This window comes from Primulina eburnea, chromosome 1, assembly GCF_022965805.1.
Source record: "Primulina eburnea isolate SZY01 chromosome 1, ASM2296580v1, whole genome shotgun sequence".
NCBI classification, from domain to species: Eukaryota; Viridiplantae; Streptophyta; class Magnoliopsida; order Lamiales; family Gesneriaceae; genus Primulina; species Primulina eburnea.
The window spans coordinates 8640292-8658722 of NC_133101.1; the positions used below are offsets into that span (position 1 = coordinate 8640292).

The 18431-nt window shown below is 36.8% G+C and overlaps 1 protein-coding gene across 3 annotated transcripts; it reads right to left on the reverse strand.

Annotated features, from left to right (window-relative positions):
• Positions 1–1299: 1299 nt before the first annotated feature.
• Positions 1300–12921, reverse strand: LOC140826288 (glutamate synthase 1 [NADH], chloroplastic). 3 transcript variants are annotated; one of them, XM_073188509.1, is made up of 22 exons: positions 12093–12921; positions 11861–11980; positions 11427–11540; positions 11164–11316; positions 10976–11076; positions 10801–10897; positions 10227–10336; positions 9692–9795; positions 9331–9510; positions 8800–9143; positions 8592–8662; positions 8038–8507; positions 7053–7922; positions 6692–6846; positions 6252–6413; positions 4475–6076; positions 3742–3954; positions 3373–3641; positions 2905–3210; positions 2537–2804; positions 2028–2285; positions 1300–1834 (listed from the first exon to the last, which is right to left on the reverse strand). In XM_073188509.1, exons 1-22 carry the CDS (start codon positions 12510–12512, stop codon positions 1553–1555), a joined length of 6669 nt encoding a protein of 2222 aa, XP_073044610.1. In that variant the 5' UTR covers positions 12513–12921; the 3' UTR covers positions 1300–1552. The 3 variants fall into 3 exon arrangements, with proteins under 3 accessions (XP_073044610.1, XP_073044618.1, XP_073044624.1); XM_073188517.1 differs by lacking the exons at positions 10801–10897; positions 10976–11076; positions 11164–11316; ... (1 more) ...; positions 11861–11980; positions 12093–12921 and adding an exon at positions 10596–10738; XM_073188523.1 differs by lacking the exons at positions 10227–10336; positions 10801–10897; positions 10976–11076; ... (2 more) ...; positions 11861–11980; positions 12093–12921 and adding an exon at positions 9590–9618.
• Between the last annotated feature and the right edge of the window lie 5510 nt (positions 12922–18431).

Genomic DNA, 18431 nt, shown 5'->3' on the forward strand with positions numbered 1-18431 from the left:
TGCTAGTACGTATAACCCCTACATTGTCTCGGGTCAAAGGACTAATTGTGTACAACCATAACTGCGGATTAGTTCACTCGATAAGTGGGAACCACTTGGATAGTCCGAGGGAGAGTTGTTTAGTGCATCATCATATGATCACACATCTGTGTGAAAAGACATCTTCATGCCCTTGCCAATGAAACATGACGTTTACATCTCAAATACTAGTCTCAAACTCGAGCGACTTTTATCCTTGTTTTAGGCGACTGATTCGACTAGGAACCTGTTTAAAATATACAGTACAATTCCTAACAAGTTCCATGATCTTACGTTGCGACGTATACCTCATGATACCTATTGTATGTTCAAGGACTTTATCTATGCATCTTGCATGAGTATACAGATAAAGCATGATGTCATAATCGAATTAAATCGTAAAATATTATTAAAATAAAGATTATTTTACATTAGAGTCAATAAAGCTCGAGTCACAAGTTGATTTGCCGGACACCTGCTCTAACATATAAATCACACGTCAAACAAATAATTAGTTATTTATCTAATGTCAATCGAATCCTTGAATATTAAATTACAATATTATCATTCATATCTTTATTTTATTTATAATTATTAAAAACGATAAAATAGTAAATTTTCATCATGTTAGATAAAATCGAAGATAATATAATTGACGTTTAAATCCAGATCTGTTTTCACATAATTTAAATGTTGTGTCATCTTATTTTCACTTCCACATGTGTTTGTACTTACCAAGTCTTTGACTAGGGAATGAGAGAATTCCCTACTGCAAACAGGCCAGGCGGGACGGGCTTCCTAAAAAGCCGGCTCAGGCCAGGGTCAGCATAGCAGAATGAAGGGAACGGCCCTAATATTGTGTTGGCAAAGCCAACTTCTTGGGTTTCGGGCGGGGAAAAGCAGACGTGGAGACTCGGGTCGGGCGCAACGTAATTAAAAGAGGGGAAAAGCAGACGTGGAGACTCGGGTCGGGCGCAACGTAATTAAAATAGTCATTCCATTAGGGTGAGACAGGATGGGCCGGCACAGGCGATCTGGTGTCTGAGCCGGTTGGTCAGACGGCGACTACTTCTTAGATTATTATTATTAGCTAACCACGGAATGGGATGTAATAGTTGCATGGCCTATATATATCTGATGGTGGTTTTGAAAAGTCAACACTTCGGCAACATGTTTGCATCTAGCACGTCGTACAAAAAGTTCAAAAAAGTTGCCGTTTATAGATATTTATCTAATATAAATGTTTAATCAACATTTGAGAGGGAAAAGAAATCGCAAGAGTAAATTAAAATCTCGAAATATATTTATTTCTAACTGACACTGAACAAACAAAAACTGTACATTGAATTCTGGCAAAGAAAGCACAAGAACACCCATTTTGTTACAACTTATGAACACAAAGGGATAGAAAAGAACAAAGAGCTATCAGAATCTCCTAATATGCCTAAGTCCCACTTTCAAGAAACAACCTTCCGACCATTAAATTTAATAGGTTCCGAATTTAGAACCATATTCCATCGTCAATATAACAAAACTATGTCCTCACTGTTTGCCTGTGGCTGTCTTGCTGCTGCATTTTGACAAATTCTTCATGTTTTTCACTGGTAATGGCGGTTTCGGAGTCATCTTTCATGAGGTATTTGTCGACTTGTGATGCTGCTTGCCTGCCTTCGGCGATCGCCCACACGACAAGAGATTGTCCCCTTCGACAATCACCAGCCGCAAACACGCCTTCCACGTTTGTCGAGAAACGCCCATACTCGGCTTTTAAGTTCGATCTGTTGTCTCGTTCCAGCTCCAATTTGTCCGCCAGTGTCTGATAGAATCAAGTCCAAACATATTAAAGTACGTGCTAAAACATATATATCTAAATAAGATAAGAGCGGGAGATGCCGGGATCCAATGAGGGAGAACAGTTGGACAAAATAAATTCGGAACATTCGTGGGTTGCCAATATGACATGTACTATGTCTGGATGAATACCATTTATCAGGGTACAAAATACTAACCGATTCAGGACCGAGGAATCCCATGGCAAGAAGAACTAGATCGGCTTCGATAATCTCCTCGGAACCTTCAACTTCCTTGAATTGAAACTTTCCACTCGCGTCTTTTTCCCAGTGGACACGTACAATCTCAAGTCCTTTCACCGCTCCTTTCTCATCTCCTATGAAACGTTTGGTCAACACCTGATAGGACCTTGGATCCTTCCCAAACTTGGCATTAGCTTCTTGATGCCCATAGTCTACACGGAATATACGGGGCCACTGCCAAAAAACAAGTAGGAAATTATTTTTCACATCAAGATATAATAGTTGAAAAGAGGATAAACATTTGCTGCTGTCAAAACGGAACAACAGATGAGAGGATTCTAGAGAAGCAAACAAGTTTCACAACAAAAATCTTGTATCAAATGTCCGTTGAAGTATGTTTATTGGCTTCTCAATCTAAACGCAATCAATAGTCAATAGTTCAATGCTAAAGCCAGAAGATGGGCAGAAGAAGAAGATAACAAAACCTGTGGCCAAGGATTTCCTGCAGCCCTAGTACGCGGTGGCTCGGGGAGAAGCTCTAAATTTATGAGGCCACTGCACCCATGCCTGATAGATGTTCCAATACAGTCGGTGCCCGTATCACCTCCACCAATTACTACCACTTTCTTGTCTTTTGCGGAGATGTACTTGCCATCCTGAAGATTGCTATCAAGCAAGCTTTTTGTATTCGAATGCAGAAACTCCATGGCAAAATGGACTCCAGAAAGGTCTCGTCCAGGAACAGGAAGGTCCCTGTCAAAAAAATCGAAGATCTCAATTTGTAACATGAACGTGAAAATTTCCCTCACTTTATTTATGATCAATCAAGATCTGCAAGAGTTGCACATATTACCTCGGTTTTGTGGCTCCTACAGCCAAAACAATGGCATCATTTTCATCACGAAGTTTATCTATTGAGTATGAGGAATCTTTTCCAACATTAGCATTGAGCACAAAGTTGACACCTTCTTTTTCCATGAGATTGACCCTTCTCTGGACAACATCAATTTTGTCTGTCTTCATGTTTGGGACACCATACATCATAAGACCGCCTATTCTATCTGCACGTTCAAACACCGTCACAGTGTGACCCATCCGATTTAATTGATCAGCAGCAGCCAAACCAGAAGGTCCACTTCCAATAATAGCAACTCTTTTTCTGAAATAGTGAAGACAATTAGAATCTTATTGAACAACACAAAAGAGATATTGTTTTGATTTTTGCTCATTTATTTATGAGAATATCAAGGTGAAAGTTTAGATGACAATATCAATGAATATCAGCAAACAAAGACTGAAAACGTGAGGAAAGAAAATATACCCAGTTCTCTTCAAAGGTGGCCGTGGCACCATCCATCCCTCCTCAAAAGCTTTGTCTATGATAGAACACTCAATACTTTTGATAGACACTGGATTTTCTATGATACCAAGAACGCAAGACCCTTCACAAGGTGCAGGGCACACACGACCAGTGAACTCTGGGAAATTGTTAGTCTCCAGAAGTCGGTCCAATGCTTCACGCCATCTATTTTGGTACACTAACTCATTGAATTCAGGTATCTTATTCCCAAGAGGGCATCCAGAATTCTCCTGCAAGTTTTCATAGATTTTTTTAATTCACTCTAGTCGACGTTCAGAAAACAGTTATAGTACCCGAACCAAACTAAAGAAAAGTGAATCTTCATCTTACCTGATGACAAAAAGGAGTACCACAGTCCATACACCGAGCAGATTGTGTTTTCAGGAGTGGGCCAGGTTTTAATTCTTCCATAACTTCATTCCAGTCATTCATTCGAACATTAGGATCTCTGTATGACACACCCTCTCGCTCATAAGCAACAAAACCCCTATGTTTCACAGCATCTGGAACTCGAGTCGGCCTCTTTGATGTTTCTTCTTCAACCTGTAAACTCAGAAACGATGACCACTAATCAAACAAACAAGAAAAACTATTTCACAAGCTAAAAGTTCACTAAATGTTAGTGCTCAGACAAAATACAATTGAAGAAAAAACAGCCACCTGAAATTTGGTCAGAAACACTGATCACTAATCAAACAAACAAGAAAAACTATTTTACAAGTTAAAATTCACTAAAAGTCACGACTCAGAAGGAAGATCGTCGTTGCAAGCATCGTCTACTGGATTTGATAAAAGAATATTAGCAAGTTATGCAAGGACAATGTAACTATCAATAATTGGAGATGATGTTTAAAATAATAGGGAGCAGGGAGCCTGGAAGAGTTGTACTAATAACTAAATGTACCACCAAACATCCCAGAAAATTCCAGTTATATGTCATACACATGTTCATTAATTGACATTTTTTTAAACACCAATAGTAATTCTCATTATTAGGTTTAGTTACCTTGAAAAATATAATACATTAAGTAGCACAAGTAAAAAGGTTTCAGAAGAAAATTACCTGGCTGGATTTTTCACTGACAGATGCAGCTGCCAACTTCTTAAGTTCTTCAAAAGCATCTTTCTCCATCAACTCTGCCTCTTCTTGCACATCAGCTTCTCTGGCAGCTTTTTCTGAAGCTGCTTTTGAAATTTCCTCTGCTTTCTTGCTTGCAATAACTCGTTTATAATCACGAGGAAAGACTTTGATGAACTTTGGCAGAAGAGACTCAAAATCAGTAAGAACTTGTTTCGCTAATTTGCTGTTTGTGTGACGTTGATGCTGTTGTATCATCATTTGGAGCATCAAAATATCATCCTCTTCGATTACTGGATCAAGATCCACCAACTCGGAGTTGCACCGGTTTCTAAACTTGGAATCAACATCGAGAACATAGGCAACGCCTCCACTCATACCAGCAGCAAAGTTTCTTCCGGTCATACCAAGCACGACGACGGTTCCACCAGTCATATACTCACAACCGTGATCCCCCACACCTTCCACTACTGCTTTAGCGCCAGAATTCCGAACGGCAAATCTTTCTGCTGCCATCCCATTAAAGTAAGCCTCTCCATTAGTGGCCCCATACAGGGCAACATTTCCAATGACAATATTCTCCTTCGGATCAAATTTGCTTTCTTTAGGCGGATACACAACAATTCTTCCGCCTGATAAGCCTTTTCCTACATAATCATTACTGTCACCTTCAAGCTCAAGAGTGACACCAGAACAAAGAAAAGCTCCAAGACTCTGGCCTGCACTTCCACTTAGTTTGATATGGATTGTGTCTGAAGGAAGTCCCACCATATGGAAGCGTTTTGTCACTTCATGGCTTAACATGGTTCCAACCGCTCGGTTTACGTTGCAGATTGGCGACTCAATGTACACAGGAAGACTTTTCTCCAAGGCAGGATTGGCTAATGCTATAAGTTTGTTATCTAAAGCCATGTCCAAACCGTGATCCTGTTTCTGCACACAAACCTGAGCAGCATCAGGCCTAATATCAGCAGCTGGTCGAAGTAATAAGGAAAGATCGATGTTCTTAAGCTTCTCATTGGTGTTAGCAACATCTTTATCCAGTTCAAGCATGTCTGAGCGGCCAACCATTTCATTGAGTGTTCGAAATCCAAGCTGAGACATTATCTCCCTCACTTCTTCCGCAAGCATGAAGAAGAAATTGATGACATGTTCTGGTTCACCAGCAAACTTTTCCCTAAGAACTGGATCTTGAGTGGCAATACCAACAGGGCAAGTGTTTTTATGGCACTTCCTCATCATGATACAGCCCAGCGTTATGAGAGGAGCTGTGCTAAAACCGAACTCCTCTGCACCAAGAAGGGCAGCAATGGCCACGTCTCTTCCAGTTTTAAGTTGGCCATCCGTTTGAAGAACAGTTCGACCACGAAGATCATTAGCAACTAATGTTTGGTGGGTCTCTGCAAGACCAAGCTCCCAAGGAAGACCAGCACTCTTGATTCCAGTCCACCTCGAAGCTCCTGTACCTCCATCATGACCAGAGATTAAGACGTGATCAGCATGACCCTTAACAACCCCACTAGCAATCACTCCAACACCAGCTTCAGAAACCAGCTTCACACTAATACGAGCCCCAGGATTTGCATTCTGCAGATAGTTTAAAGGCCGAAAAAATTGTAAAACAAGTACTGTAAGAGGAAATCACCATTGACACTATGTAGATAATGAGGAGTAATCACCATTAAAAGAATCAATTATCAAATGCCTTCATTGGATTGTAAGGGCAACGATGTAAACGACGTGATCGAGTATCAAGAACTACCTTAAGGTCATGTATCAATTGTGCGAGATCTTCAATTGAATAAATGTCATGATGAGGAGGTGGACTGATAAGCCCCACGCCAGCAGTAGAATTCCGAGTGACAGCAATGTCGCCAATAACTTTGTGCCCTGGAAGTTCACCCCCTTCACCAGGCTTTGCTCCCTGAAACATGAAATTTCCAAAAGTCAGGAATACAATCAAAATTTATATAGAAAGTTCGTTCTGTAAAACACTCTCACCAAATATGAATTGCACGTATCACTAAATGATGCAAAGACACCAAAAGGTTCTCTGTATGTACGGCGTCATCTATATCCATATAAGTAAATTCACAAACAAAATGATCCTTTGCTTCTATTGAAAGATTGTAGCCTATACATGACCTTACCATCTTTATATTTAGGGAGAGAGATAAAGAGATAATAAGTGAGAAAGAACACCTGAGCCATTTTTATCTGTAACTCATCAGCATTTGTCAGATAATAGCTAGAAACTCCAAATCTGCCACTGGCAACCTGCTTAATGGCACTCCTCCTTGGATTCCTTGAACCATCTGAAAGCGGTTCCATTCGAGATGGTTGTTCGCCTCCCTCGCCTATATGCCCAAAAAAAGAACAAGATAAACATCATGGAAGAGGATTCATAGTTGTAAGAAATATAACTAGAAAAAACTACCTGCGTAAACGCAATCCAATTCAAAGTTACTAAAAGACAACAGATAATTGTAAAGTTATTTGCATCGCATAAAATCATTATTGACATTTTATGAAAAAGACCTGGAAGAAAGTAGCATAAGCTTACCGGTGTTAGACTTCCCCCCGATTTTGTTCATAGCAATAGCTAGAGTTGTATGTGCCTCCAATGATATTGATCCATAGCTCATGGCACCAGTACAAAACCGTTTTACAATCTCACTAGCTGGCTCAACTTCCTCAATAGGAACTTTTACTTCAGCCTCTTTAAATTTCAGAAGTCCCCTTAAATTGCAGGACTTATTCAATTCTTGGATGCGCTTAGAATATTCTTTGTAAGCAGCCACGCTGTTAGACCTGGCAGCTTCTTGCAACTTTGCCATGGCAAGAGGATCGTTCAGGTGCAGCTCGCCACCTTTTCTCCAGTGATAATCACCTGGATTAGGTAGTGCAACAGCCTCGGCACTACCAGGTGGCAACGCACGTGTTGGGAAAGCCAACTCATGCAACTCAAGCGCATCCTGTGCAAGGGCTTCAAAAGTGGCACCCTCAACTCTGCTAGGGGTTCCAGTGAAGCATCGTTCCATCACCTCTGATGATAGACCCACTGCCTCAAAGATTTGTGCTCCCTTGTATGAGGCCAAAGTCGATATACCCATCTTGGCAAGGACCTTCATCATGCCATAGTTGCTGGCTTTGAAATATTTCCTGACAAGCTCATCTTTCGAATGGAACTCACCGGTTGCTTTTGGTGGAATTTTACCATCAACTTGCAATCTCCAAACGGCCTCAACAGCCAAATAAGGGCAGATTGCATCTGCACCAAATCCTACGAGTGTACAAAAATGGTGTACTTCACGGGGCTCAGCAGATTCGACAATCAATGCAACTCGGGTTCGCTCAAGCTTCTTCACTAAATGATGATGGACAGCACCAATGGCCATAAGGGAACTTACTGCAACACGCTTTGTTGAGAAAGCTGCATAATTCCATGAATAAAATATAATTGTATTGAAGTGGACTACATAATAATTAAAAGATAAAATAAGATGCAAGGCATTATATCATTAATTAATGATAAATTGATGATGCACCTCGGTCAGAAAGCACTAGTGCAGTATAACCCTCCTTGATTGCATTATGTGCCTCAGAGCATATCCTGTCTAAGGTCTCCTCCAAGCCCTTCCTACCACGGTCCTTAGAGTAGGTAATATCAAGAACTTTGCTTCTCCAGCCTCTGTAATTCATTCTTTTGATTGCTTCCATTTCATCAATCGATAGCAGTGGACCTTTCAAAGATAGACGATGGCACTGCTCTTCGGTAGTCTCTGTAAGATCACCTTCTGGACCAATCATGCATTCCATTGAGGTAACTATCTTCTCCCTAATGGGATCGATTGGAGGATTTGTCACCTGAGCAAACATCTGCTTAAAATATTCAAATGTAAGCTTTTCCCTATCAGACATCACAGCCAGTGGAGCATCATTTCCCATAGACCCAAGGGCCTCAATGCCATCTTTTGCCATGGGTAGTAACAGCATTTCTAAAGATTCAACTGTGTAACTGCACAAAAGGTCAACAATCACTTCTTCAAGGACCAATAACGAAAGATACATCAAGAACAAGTAAAGTTAAGACATGACATACCCAAATGCCTTTAGTGGAGCCAATAAACCATGGATACCCATGTGTTCCATGTTTTCATCATTGCGAGATACCTAAAATCACAATGTTTTTGCTCATAATAAATTATGAAAGAAAATTAAAGTTTTTCAATTGACGACGCACAAAACAGATAAAAGTAACATCCTCAGAAGGTGGAAAAGACATTCAAGAAACTGAAAATAGTGCTAACCGCTATAACTCCAGCTATGGGAGGAGAAATACGGTCAGATTCCCGGACAGATTCAACAATGTCTTTCAATTGTATCTTTTGCCTTTTTAGCCAGTCACCATAAGGCCTTGCAAGCGAATATTGTTGCTTCAAGGCTTCATCATCTACAACAACATGATTCTCAAAGTCCACGAGGAGCATCATACCGGGATTAAGTCTCCCTTTCCTGGAGACATCCTCTGGGGGAATATCAACCACTCCAACTTCACTTGCCATAATAACTCTCCCACTGTGCGTCACATAAAAGCGACCAGGACGTAATCCATTCCGATCCAATGTTGCTCCAAGATACCGTCCGTCAGTAACTGTAAATATAACACATATAAACCAGATATAACGTTTGACACGAAAATGAAATTTTAAATCAGGAGAATCTATGAATATGTTGCTCCAAGATACCGTTTGGTAACTGTAAATATAATACATATAACCAAATATAATGTTTGACACTGAAAATGAAATTTAAAATCAGGAGAATCTATGAATACATACATGATATAAGAGCAGGGCCATCCCATGGTTCCATAAGAGCTGAGAAATATTCGTACAAGGACTTCCGATGAGGATCTATGTTCTTATCATTCTGCCAGGCTTCAGGAATCATCATCATTATAGCTTCAGGGAGACTTCTACCAGCTCTAACCAAAAGCTCAAGCACACCATCAAAGGCACCTAAAATTGATAAAGGCAATTAGATACGTATGCAAAACAGACTAATTGTAGCAGCTTGACTATTGACACTGGTACTTACGGCATTGTGAATTGTGAAAAAATTATTGCCTGTGTTATAAGAACGCATTAAAAGCTATTTAAGAAACAAGTGTGGGAAGAAAAGATTTGGCAAATATATAACCTGAATCTGACGAGCTGGCATCTACAATGGGTAGAAGCTTCTTCATCTCTGTCTTTGACAAGCCAAGCTCCTTGCACTTTAGAAGACCTTCACGAGCTTTCATCCTACATATAAAAACAATCAAATGGATGCCAATGACTTTCTCGCTCGTGTTTATCATCAATATTTTAGGATAGCCAGCGCAAAGAAGCAACATGACAGATCACACACCTACTTTAACGAACAAAATCTGAAAATAGTTTCTTCGATAATATGTCAGCTGATTGCCACACAAATTGAAAAATTATTCTTAATATTTGAACATCCTTGACAAGAAAAATTTCATGCTTGCACTTAAACATGCATCATCATCGAAGGCTACAAGGACTGGTAAGGACGGAAGACTTAGAAATGATATATCATGGAAAAAAACCAGTGGTTTCATATGCAAAAGGTGATTATTATTCTATGACAACAGCTCTGTGAATCTCAAATGCCAATCTTATCTTGACAGAGGCAAAAACAGAAAGCATTAAAAACGGAAGAAACCACCCACCAATTGACATTGCCCCTAAGCGTGTTAATTTCCCCATTGTGCCCAAGGACACGCATTGGTTGAGCACGATCCCAGCTGGGGAATGTGTTTGTCGAGAACCTAGAGTGTATCTGCAACAAGAATCCAGAGGAATAGTTATTTCAATATCAATTGAAATCCTGTCATTGTGTCATGAAATAAGCCTACAACTAAATTGCGTACAGGGCACCATCAGCAGTGTCGATACCAATCATAGAGAGAACCCTAGGCTTCCTAAACCAAACACATTTTTTCCCACAATAACACAGATTTTGATCGTTAATATGGATCATGTCAGAACCATATGCCAAGTTTCTGCAAACATTATTTACTTCACATTAGGTTCCTTACCAACTCGGCCAAAGAATCCAATCCGGCATCCAAAATCAAATAGTAATCAAGGGTGCGGAAGAACTTAAGAGATCATTCATACTTCAATGCCTCAGAAGTCATTCCTCAACCTGGCATCGCTTGGTTAATCGGTTGTTCCCATGCTGTTGGTTGTCGAAGTATGGTGTCAGCATAGAATAAAACAGAGAATGGATAAAATATTTACCAGGGCCATGTAGCTCGTAAACCTTTCATTGCCAAGATCTGCATGGTAGTATTCCTTCAACTGGTTAGGCTTCAATTGACCTTTGTAGACGACAGTCCTAAAAATCGAAGAAAATAAGTCACTCAAACTCCTCATTGAGTGCAATTAAGTATCCAATCAACTGAATGAAACTAACCTCGATGACAGAGAGCACATATAGAAGTCCTTGACTCCACCATGCTGAAGGTTCAAAGCAGCTCGGATGGCTACCATGGAAACTCTTCTTAATATATACATCTATAAGAACACAGGGATTATTGAAAGATTAAGAAAAGATAAAATCAGTGATTTACAAATATACCACTTTCAAACCAAGTATTCTACCTGTTGTTCAAAATCCACCTTCGACCTGGGAGTTGGGGTAAGGAAAACTTGCTCAATTACGGGTTCAGTCTGCAGAGCAGACTGACCCAATCCTGAGTTATCTGTGGGGACTGGTCGCCACCCAAGAACTGTATGGCCAAGTGATTCAGCCACCTGCAATACAATCAGACGAAGATCCGTCAGAAAATTTATGATAATGTTAGAAAGCAGCAACAATTGGTCATAAAGTACCGAAAGTTCAAATTTAGAACTTTGTCTATTACCTTAGTGAATATAATTTTACTCTGATCCCTCCGACTGTCTGAAGTAGGCAAGAAAAACATGCCAACTGCATATTCACCAGGTGCAGGTAACTCAAAGCCAGCATCTTTCGCAGCCTGAAACCACATCACCGAATGCCATCAGTAACATAACTCATAAGTGAAGAAATAAATACTTTACGTAAGTTCAGTGACTCGTCATGATTTCCACTTGTCACTTCTGAGATTTTAATGGTCGGATATTTAAGTATCTAACTTTACATTAAATTTAAAATAAAAATATCAAGAAGCAGCGATTCAAAACTAATGATAATAACTTCTGCATAATTCTACGATGAAGAATTGAAGTTGCATTCTCTTTACTTTATCATTTTTAATAGAAGAACTGAAACTACAAAACTAAAAAAAATATAATTGAAAAGGACCTTAAAACTTACCTCTTTGTAGAAAGCATGAGGAAGGCCCACAAGAATTCCAGCTCCGTCTCCGGTATTCGTTTCACATCCACACGCACCTCTATGTGACATGCGCACCAGCATTTCTATAGCATCAGTCACCTGGAAATCCAAAAATAATCGTAAAATATTACGCACAAAAATAAAAATAAATCAATAAAATAAGAATCTTCAGCATCGTATTATAAAAAAAAAGACAACAATTGATAGGTACCGTTTTACGGCTACTTTCACCGGAAAGTTCGGCCACAAACCCAACACCACACGAGTCTTTATCAAAAGCCGGATCATAAAGCCCGAGTGGCTTTTCCGGCACCTGAGAAAGTGCATTTTTAACGACCACGCGCAGCTTCGGAGCCCGGCCCGGACCATCGGTCTGCCAAAGATGCAACCTTTCGGAGCCGGGACCTACACCTGAAGCAGAAGCAACACCACTCCGCAGACTCGTACCGCACACAAACTTCTTCTCCAGATGCACACTCCTCTTCGCCCCAAATCCCCTGGAAATCCTCCCCCTCCGGCTCAATGCCGCCACCGCATTAAGCTGGTGGCTCGGCGCGCACACCGCGTTCACCGAACCATCGATCAGCCCACCGCCTTTCACTCGGACCCCAGATCCCGAAGCCACCGACATTTTCCACCGAACCGAGAAAACGGCGCCTTGCACACTTATCCCAACACACGGACCGACGACAGCCAACCGATCAGATCTACCGGATTCCACCAATTCTAAAGCAAACCCAATTGAAAGAAACGAACAAACAAATCTTGAAAAGCGAAAAGGGGGTAGCTTATAAACAAGAAACTCTCTGTAAGGTAGGTGGGGTGACTACTTCTAAGCAGTATCCTTGTTATCTACGGCGGCGAAGTGTTCGAGATTAAGAGAAGAGCCACCAAGAAAAATATAAAAAAGCGCAATATTCGGGGGGCAGGAACGAAACAAGAAATCGATAGGCCTCACAGAAGCAGGATAACAGAAAAATAACTGAGCTTGAATCGCTTCGGCTTGCAGAGGTGAAACGCGAAGCCTGAGGTGGTAGATTTATAGAGAAAGAAAATGTGATTAACATGAGGAATCTAGTAATATAATGCTGTCTCGTGGGGCCCTTCCACTCGTTCTTATTATATTATTATTATAATTTTTGTTTTCTAGATTTATTTAATTTAATCTAAATTAAATTTCCACCTTATTCTATTGGCAGATTTTCACAAGTATTTAAATCGATTTAGATGAAGTTTCAAAAAAGAAAATAGACTGTCGATGGTTTGTACTTTATCTGATGTAAATATCTAAAGTTTAATACAAAATCTCAAGAGACGTTCACCGGATAAAATATAGATAATTTTTGAACTTTTTTGTAAAAGATATAGAAGATATATCAATTTGAGTAAATAACAATAAATTTTCTAACAAACAAATATTATCAACACTTATCTTATTATCCTAAATTTTCTACTAACCATTTTTGTTAAGGTAAAAATTTGTGTGAGACGGTCTCAAGGGTCGTATTTGTGAGACGGATCTCTTATTTAGGTCATCAATGAAAAAATATTATTTTTTATGCTGAAAGTATTACTTTTTATTGTGAATATGGTTAGGGTTGAACCGTCTTTAACATGAGACTCACTCTTTTGTTAATATGTTTATCTCAATGAGTAGGTCTCTTGTGAGACGTTGTCACGAATATTTATCTGTGAGACAGGTCAATCCTACTCATATTTATAATAAAAAGTAATATTCTCAGTATAAAAAATAATATTTTTCATGGATGACTCAAATAATATATATGTCTTACAAAATATGACCCACAAGACCGTCTTGCACAAGTTTTTCACATATCCCAATTTCTTGACTCGATGATATTATTTTTTCGGTAGGTTCCAACTCCTCAAACTTCTTCATGAAAATATAAAAAAATTTAATATGTTTTATTTATCATAAAATAAATTTCCCGGAAAATGGTTGATTTATAGAAAGAAAGTGTGGTGATAACACGTGCGAGTGTGGGCTATGCGGCACGCGACAACCGCTCATGGGTGAATCCGTTGGCTGTTGTATTAAACTTGTCAGGTTTAGGTTTGGTGGGGACAGCCCTCATCAGGCCTTATTATGGAATTGATTATTTTTAGAAAGTGTTGTTTTTTAATAGTTTATAAACAAATAATGTAGATGAAATATGTTTAGCATGATTTAAATTTAAAATTATCAAAACCGATATTACTCAAATTCATTTTTCATCGAAGTGTTGACGTGGTGATATCTTACAAACCATCAATTTTCGACATCACATCAATAACATTTGGTGACACGATCATGTCACAACGCTGACAAAATTTAAATTAAAAAAAATTCAATTTAGAGAATAGTAACACCGATAACATAAAAAATAATAATAATTTGTTGTGAAACTTCGTTTTTACTCGTAAAAGATGCACACACGTTATATGTGTTACTATTATTTTTAATTTGATCAAATAATATTAAATAATTAAGACGAATTTATTTTCAATTTAGAAAAGTTGTTTGATTTAAAAGAGAAGTTTTGTTTAGATTTTTTATATGTAAAATATGAAGTGACTTGAGGAGATTTTCAGTAGGATGAGAAGAGTAATTATAGAATTAAATATTTTGATATCATTTGGTTACTCTCAGAGTCTCACACTTAATAATATATCATACATATATTGTTAACTTATTCTATTCCCTCCTTGGACACATTCTTACCTTTGATTGATTCCTTTTATATTTGAAGTCAAAAATATTTTATTTTATCATAAAAACAAATATTTCTTTTGGAGAAGATGGCAAAATGCTTCTGATTGTGAAATGATTTTATGTATATGTTTTAAAAAAAATTGGCAAAAACTTGTGTGAGACGGTCTCACGGGTCATATTCGTGAGACGGATCTCTTATTTGGGTCATCCATGAAAAAGTATTACTTTTTATGCTAAGAGTATTACTTTTTATTGTGAATATGGGTAGAGTTGACCCGTCTCACGGATTATGATCCGTGAGACGGTCTCACATGAGACTCACTCAAAAAAATTAATATCAAATATTCTATTTTGCTAGCTATTTACAATCCATCGTAATTAAATCAATCACCTCAAACATTTATCATATCAATTAAAATAAAATGAAATAAGTCCTAATTTTAAATTCAATTATTATTCACCTTATCTTCTTTCCATGATCCTCTTATCTAAAAAAAATACTAACAAATTAATTATATTCTTTTTTGTCGTTTCCTCAAAAATTATTTCCTTATCTTAATTTTATTATTTTAAATATTTATTTTATAAATTAAATTACACCTAATTTCTGGTATAAATTAAATTACGCAGCAATTGACAAAAATTAAAATTTGTCTAACTACTTGATAATTTCAACTAAAAACACATCGTGGCCATGTGAGCCTCGTGATAATTAATGAAAATAATTTGAATATATCTTTTGTGAGACGGTCTCATCAATCTTTATCTGTGAGACGAATCAACCCTACTAATATTCACAATAAAAAATAATACTCTTAACATAAAAAATAATATTTTTTTTCATGGATGACCCAAATAATATATATGCATGTCTCACAAAATACAACCCGTGAAAGTGTTTCACACAAGTTTTTGCCAAAGAATTTAACTAATAAACATTGTAAAGAATATTAGTTTTTGCCCAAAAAATGAAAAAAAAAAATAATTAATCATACGATGGAGTAGTTTGAGTTGACATGCAACATGTGACGAATAGGATGACGAAATTGGTAGATTGAATTTAGCCAACAATTTGATTAATTAATCAATCTTATTGAATAGAGACTATGCGGCCAATTGTAACAGCTGATGGTTATATGCAGCTAACAGCAACAGCCAACAGTTTACTCAAAATCTTATCATTTTCTAATTTCTTGATTTTGTGTTTTGGCAAAAACTTGTGTGAGACGGTCTCACGGGTCGTATTTGTGAGACGGATCTACATAGATTTATTTACGAGAGGCAGATCAATTCAATCCATATTTAAAATGAAAATTAATAATTTTAGCAAAAAATGTAATACATTTTAATGTACAGATCGATTTAGATATTTGTCTCATAAAATTAACATGTAAGATGGTCACACATGAGTTTTTGTGTATTTTTTTATATCTGTAATAGAATGTTTGTTGTTTTTTTAATATCAAAAAGAATATATAACTTGTGTTATAGTACCGCTGTTTTAGCGTCATGTTTCGAGCATTCGTATTTTCGTGGTCCAAATATTTAATGTTTATTTAGGCATTTGATGTCATTCGCATATGCCAAAATCCAACATAATGAAGGTTGATCCCGGAAATTTCATAAATAATAATTAACCGCATGCTTTATTGTCAGTTAATGTGTTAAAAATGATAATTATTAATGATGATATAATTTAAATATATTTAAATAAAGCAATAATACAAGTATTAGTATATTTTCTTATGCAGGGCTGGAACCAAAAATTGATTAAGAGGTGACTAATTTTTTAAAAAAAAAACGAATAAAATTTATAGAAAATACAAAAAGAAATTATTCAATTTCAGCTATTTATTTTATAGCATAATATTTGCCAATAAAAGAGTTTTGGCCAATGCTTACACTAAAATGCATCTAGGTTATGTGTACAGACAATAAAAAATTTGTTTTTATTGAAAAGTCTATCTAAGGTTAAGGTGTAGCCTCGTTATCTTTGAATAAAGGGAATTGAAGTATAAAACTTTTCTTTGTTGTTGTGATAGGTATTTTTTCGGAAAATAACATTGGTATTGATCGAAATTATTTTGTTAACTATCTCTATATGTGTAAAGCGTTTTCTTGTGGTTGTTATCAATTCAGCGAAAAAAATGGCTACGAGGAATAAATGACTCAATCATCTCAATTTAACTAATTTCAATAGAAATCGTGACATATTTCAAATAAGCTAAAATTAAAGTTGTTTTTGAAGCATTCATCACATTTTCTCCAGATCATAAAGCTTATTTTGTATCAAATTCGTTAATTCAATCAGAACTTTGACACAATAGCTTGTGGTAGATGTGTTGGTACATATAAGTTATGGCTCATATTTCCATACGTTCTGATTGAGACTATGTTTCAAGTTCGAAATTTATGATTTTTTTGAATCATCGGAATAAATTGGGATGAAAATGGGGATACTATCATCATCCACGTATTCATCCCGATAATAATAACAATGCTAATTTTATTAATAATATCTCATGCCCCTGCCCGATTATCATTTTTGAAATGAGATGGAGACAAGGATGTGGATCTGATACATGTGAGTTCAAATTTGAAGATTTTTCGAACCCAAAAAAATCGGAGATGGTGACGTATATATAGAAACAAGGATACAATTCAAAAACAAAATTGGAAATGACAAAGCATCCCATTCCGTAATCATCTACTCATCTCTTGATGAAGTAAGAAGGAATGTGTGTTTTAAACGGATTTCTCGGGAACTGTCAAAAGGCTAACGACCTAACCACCCCTCAGATTTTTACCGCAGTCCTTTTATTAGTAAATTACGATGACACTTTTTGAGTTTTGCATTATATTTTTACTAAAATTACATATTGACCATCGTATTTCTTATTGCTAAAAAAATCACTATATTAATAAGTTAAATGACGTTTTAAACTAAATTTCAACAAAAATGTATTCAGTAAAAATGCTACAATACTTTGTTTATAGATCTGTCTCACAAAATACGACTTGTGAGACCGTCTCACACAAGTTTTTGTCTTGTTTTTATATAACGTACACTTTGAAATCTCATTTCTAATCATTAGATAAATTTCTTCCTCGTGTGGTGATGTGAACCCCGTGACGACGCTTTTGCTGAGTCAGTCGATTATCGCATCCTATTTCGGATTCAACAATATCATTGTCAGGATTGGGGACAAACATATCAATTCATTTTATTTTTCTATAAATTTAAAATTTAACTTCTAAATTCGCCTAAAAAAAGAGACTATTGTTTCCTTTTCATGTAAAGTTTGAATTATTTTAAAAAAAAAATTCAGATGCAACCATTAAGACGTTCTCTTTAACGAGGGCCCGTGATATTTTTATTCCCTTGGCTTTAATTTGTTTTAATTTTCTCCATAATTGTTTACCAACTACTTGGAATTAGTGATTGGATTTATGGATTATGACAAAAAAAAAAAGAGTGATTTACAATTATACCTTGATTTTGTTACAAATTTATCTTGCTCAAGAGTTTGAATTCAGTATCCTAAACAATAGTTTAAAATTTTAATATTTTCATGTTATGGGTCGATTTACAATATTTAGGAGAATGATTTTATTTATTTTTATTCATTTTCATCGGAATGCTGACACGGCATACGAAAATAATGGTGTATCATTGAAAATCGTTCGAGTGATAATTGACATTGATGACATGACTAATATTACATCATCACTACAGTGAAAAATGATAAAATTTAAAATAAAAAATATAATTAGTGGACTAGAACTATGAATTGATTGATAACATGAAGAAAAAAAAGTGTACTGAATAAAAATAAA

Excerpts from the sequence above, each read along its gene's own strand:
- LOC140826288 (XM_073188509.1), bottom strand. The coding sequence starts at position 12,512 with ATGTCGGTGGCTTCGGGATCTGGGGTCCGAGTGAAAGGCGGTGGGCTG. Across the intron at positions 11,317-11,426 it reads GTAAAATTATATTCACTAAG|GTGGCTGAATCACTTGGCCA; the intron begins GTAATAGACAAA and ends ATTGTATTGCAG. Across the intron at positions 7,923-8,037 it reads ACTAGTGCTTTCTGACCGAG|CTTTCTCAACAAAGCGTGTT; the intron begins GTGCATCATCAA and ends GGAATTATGCAG.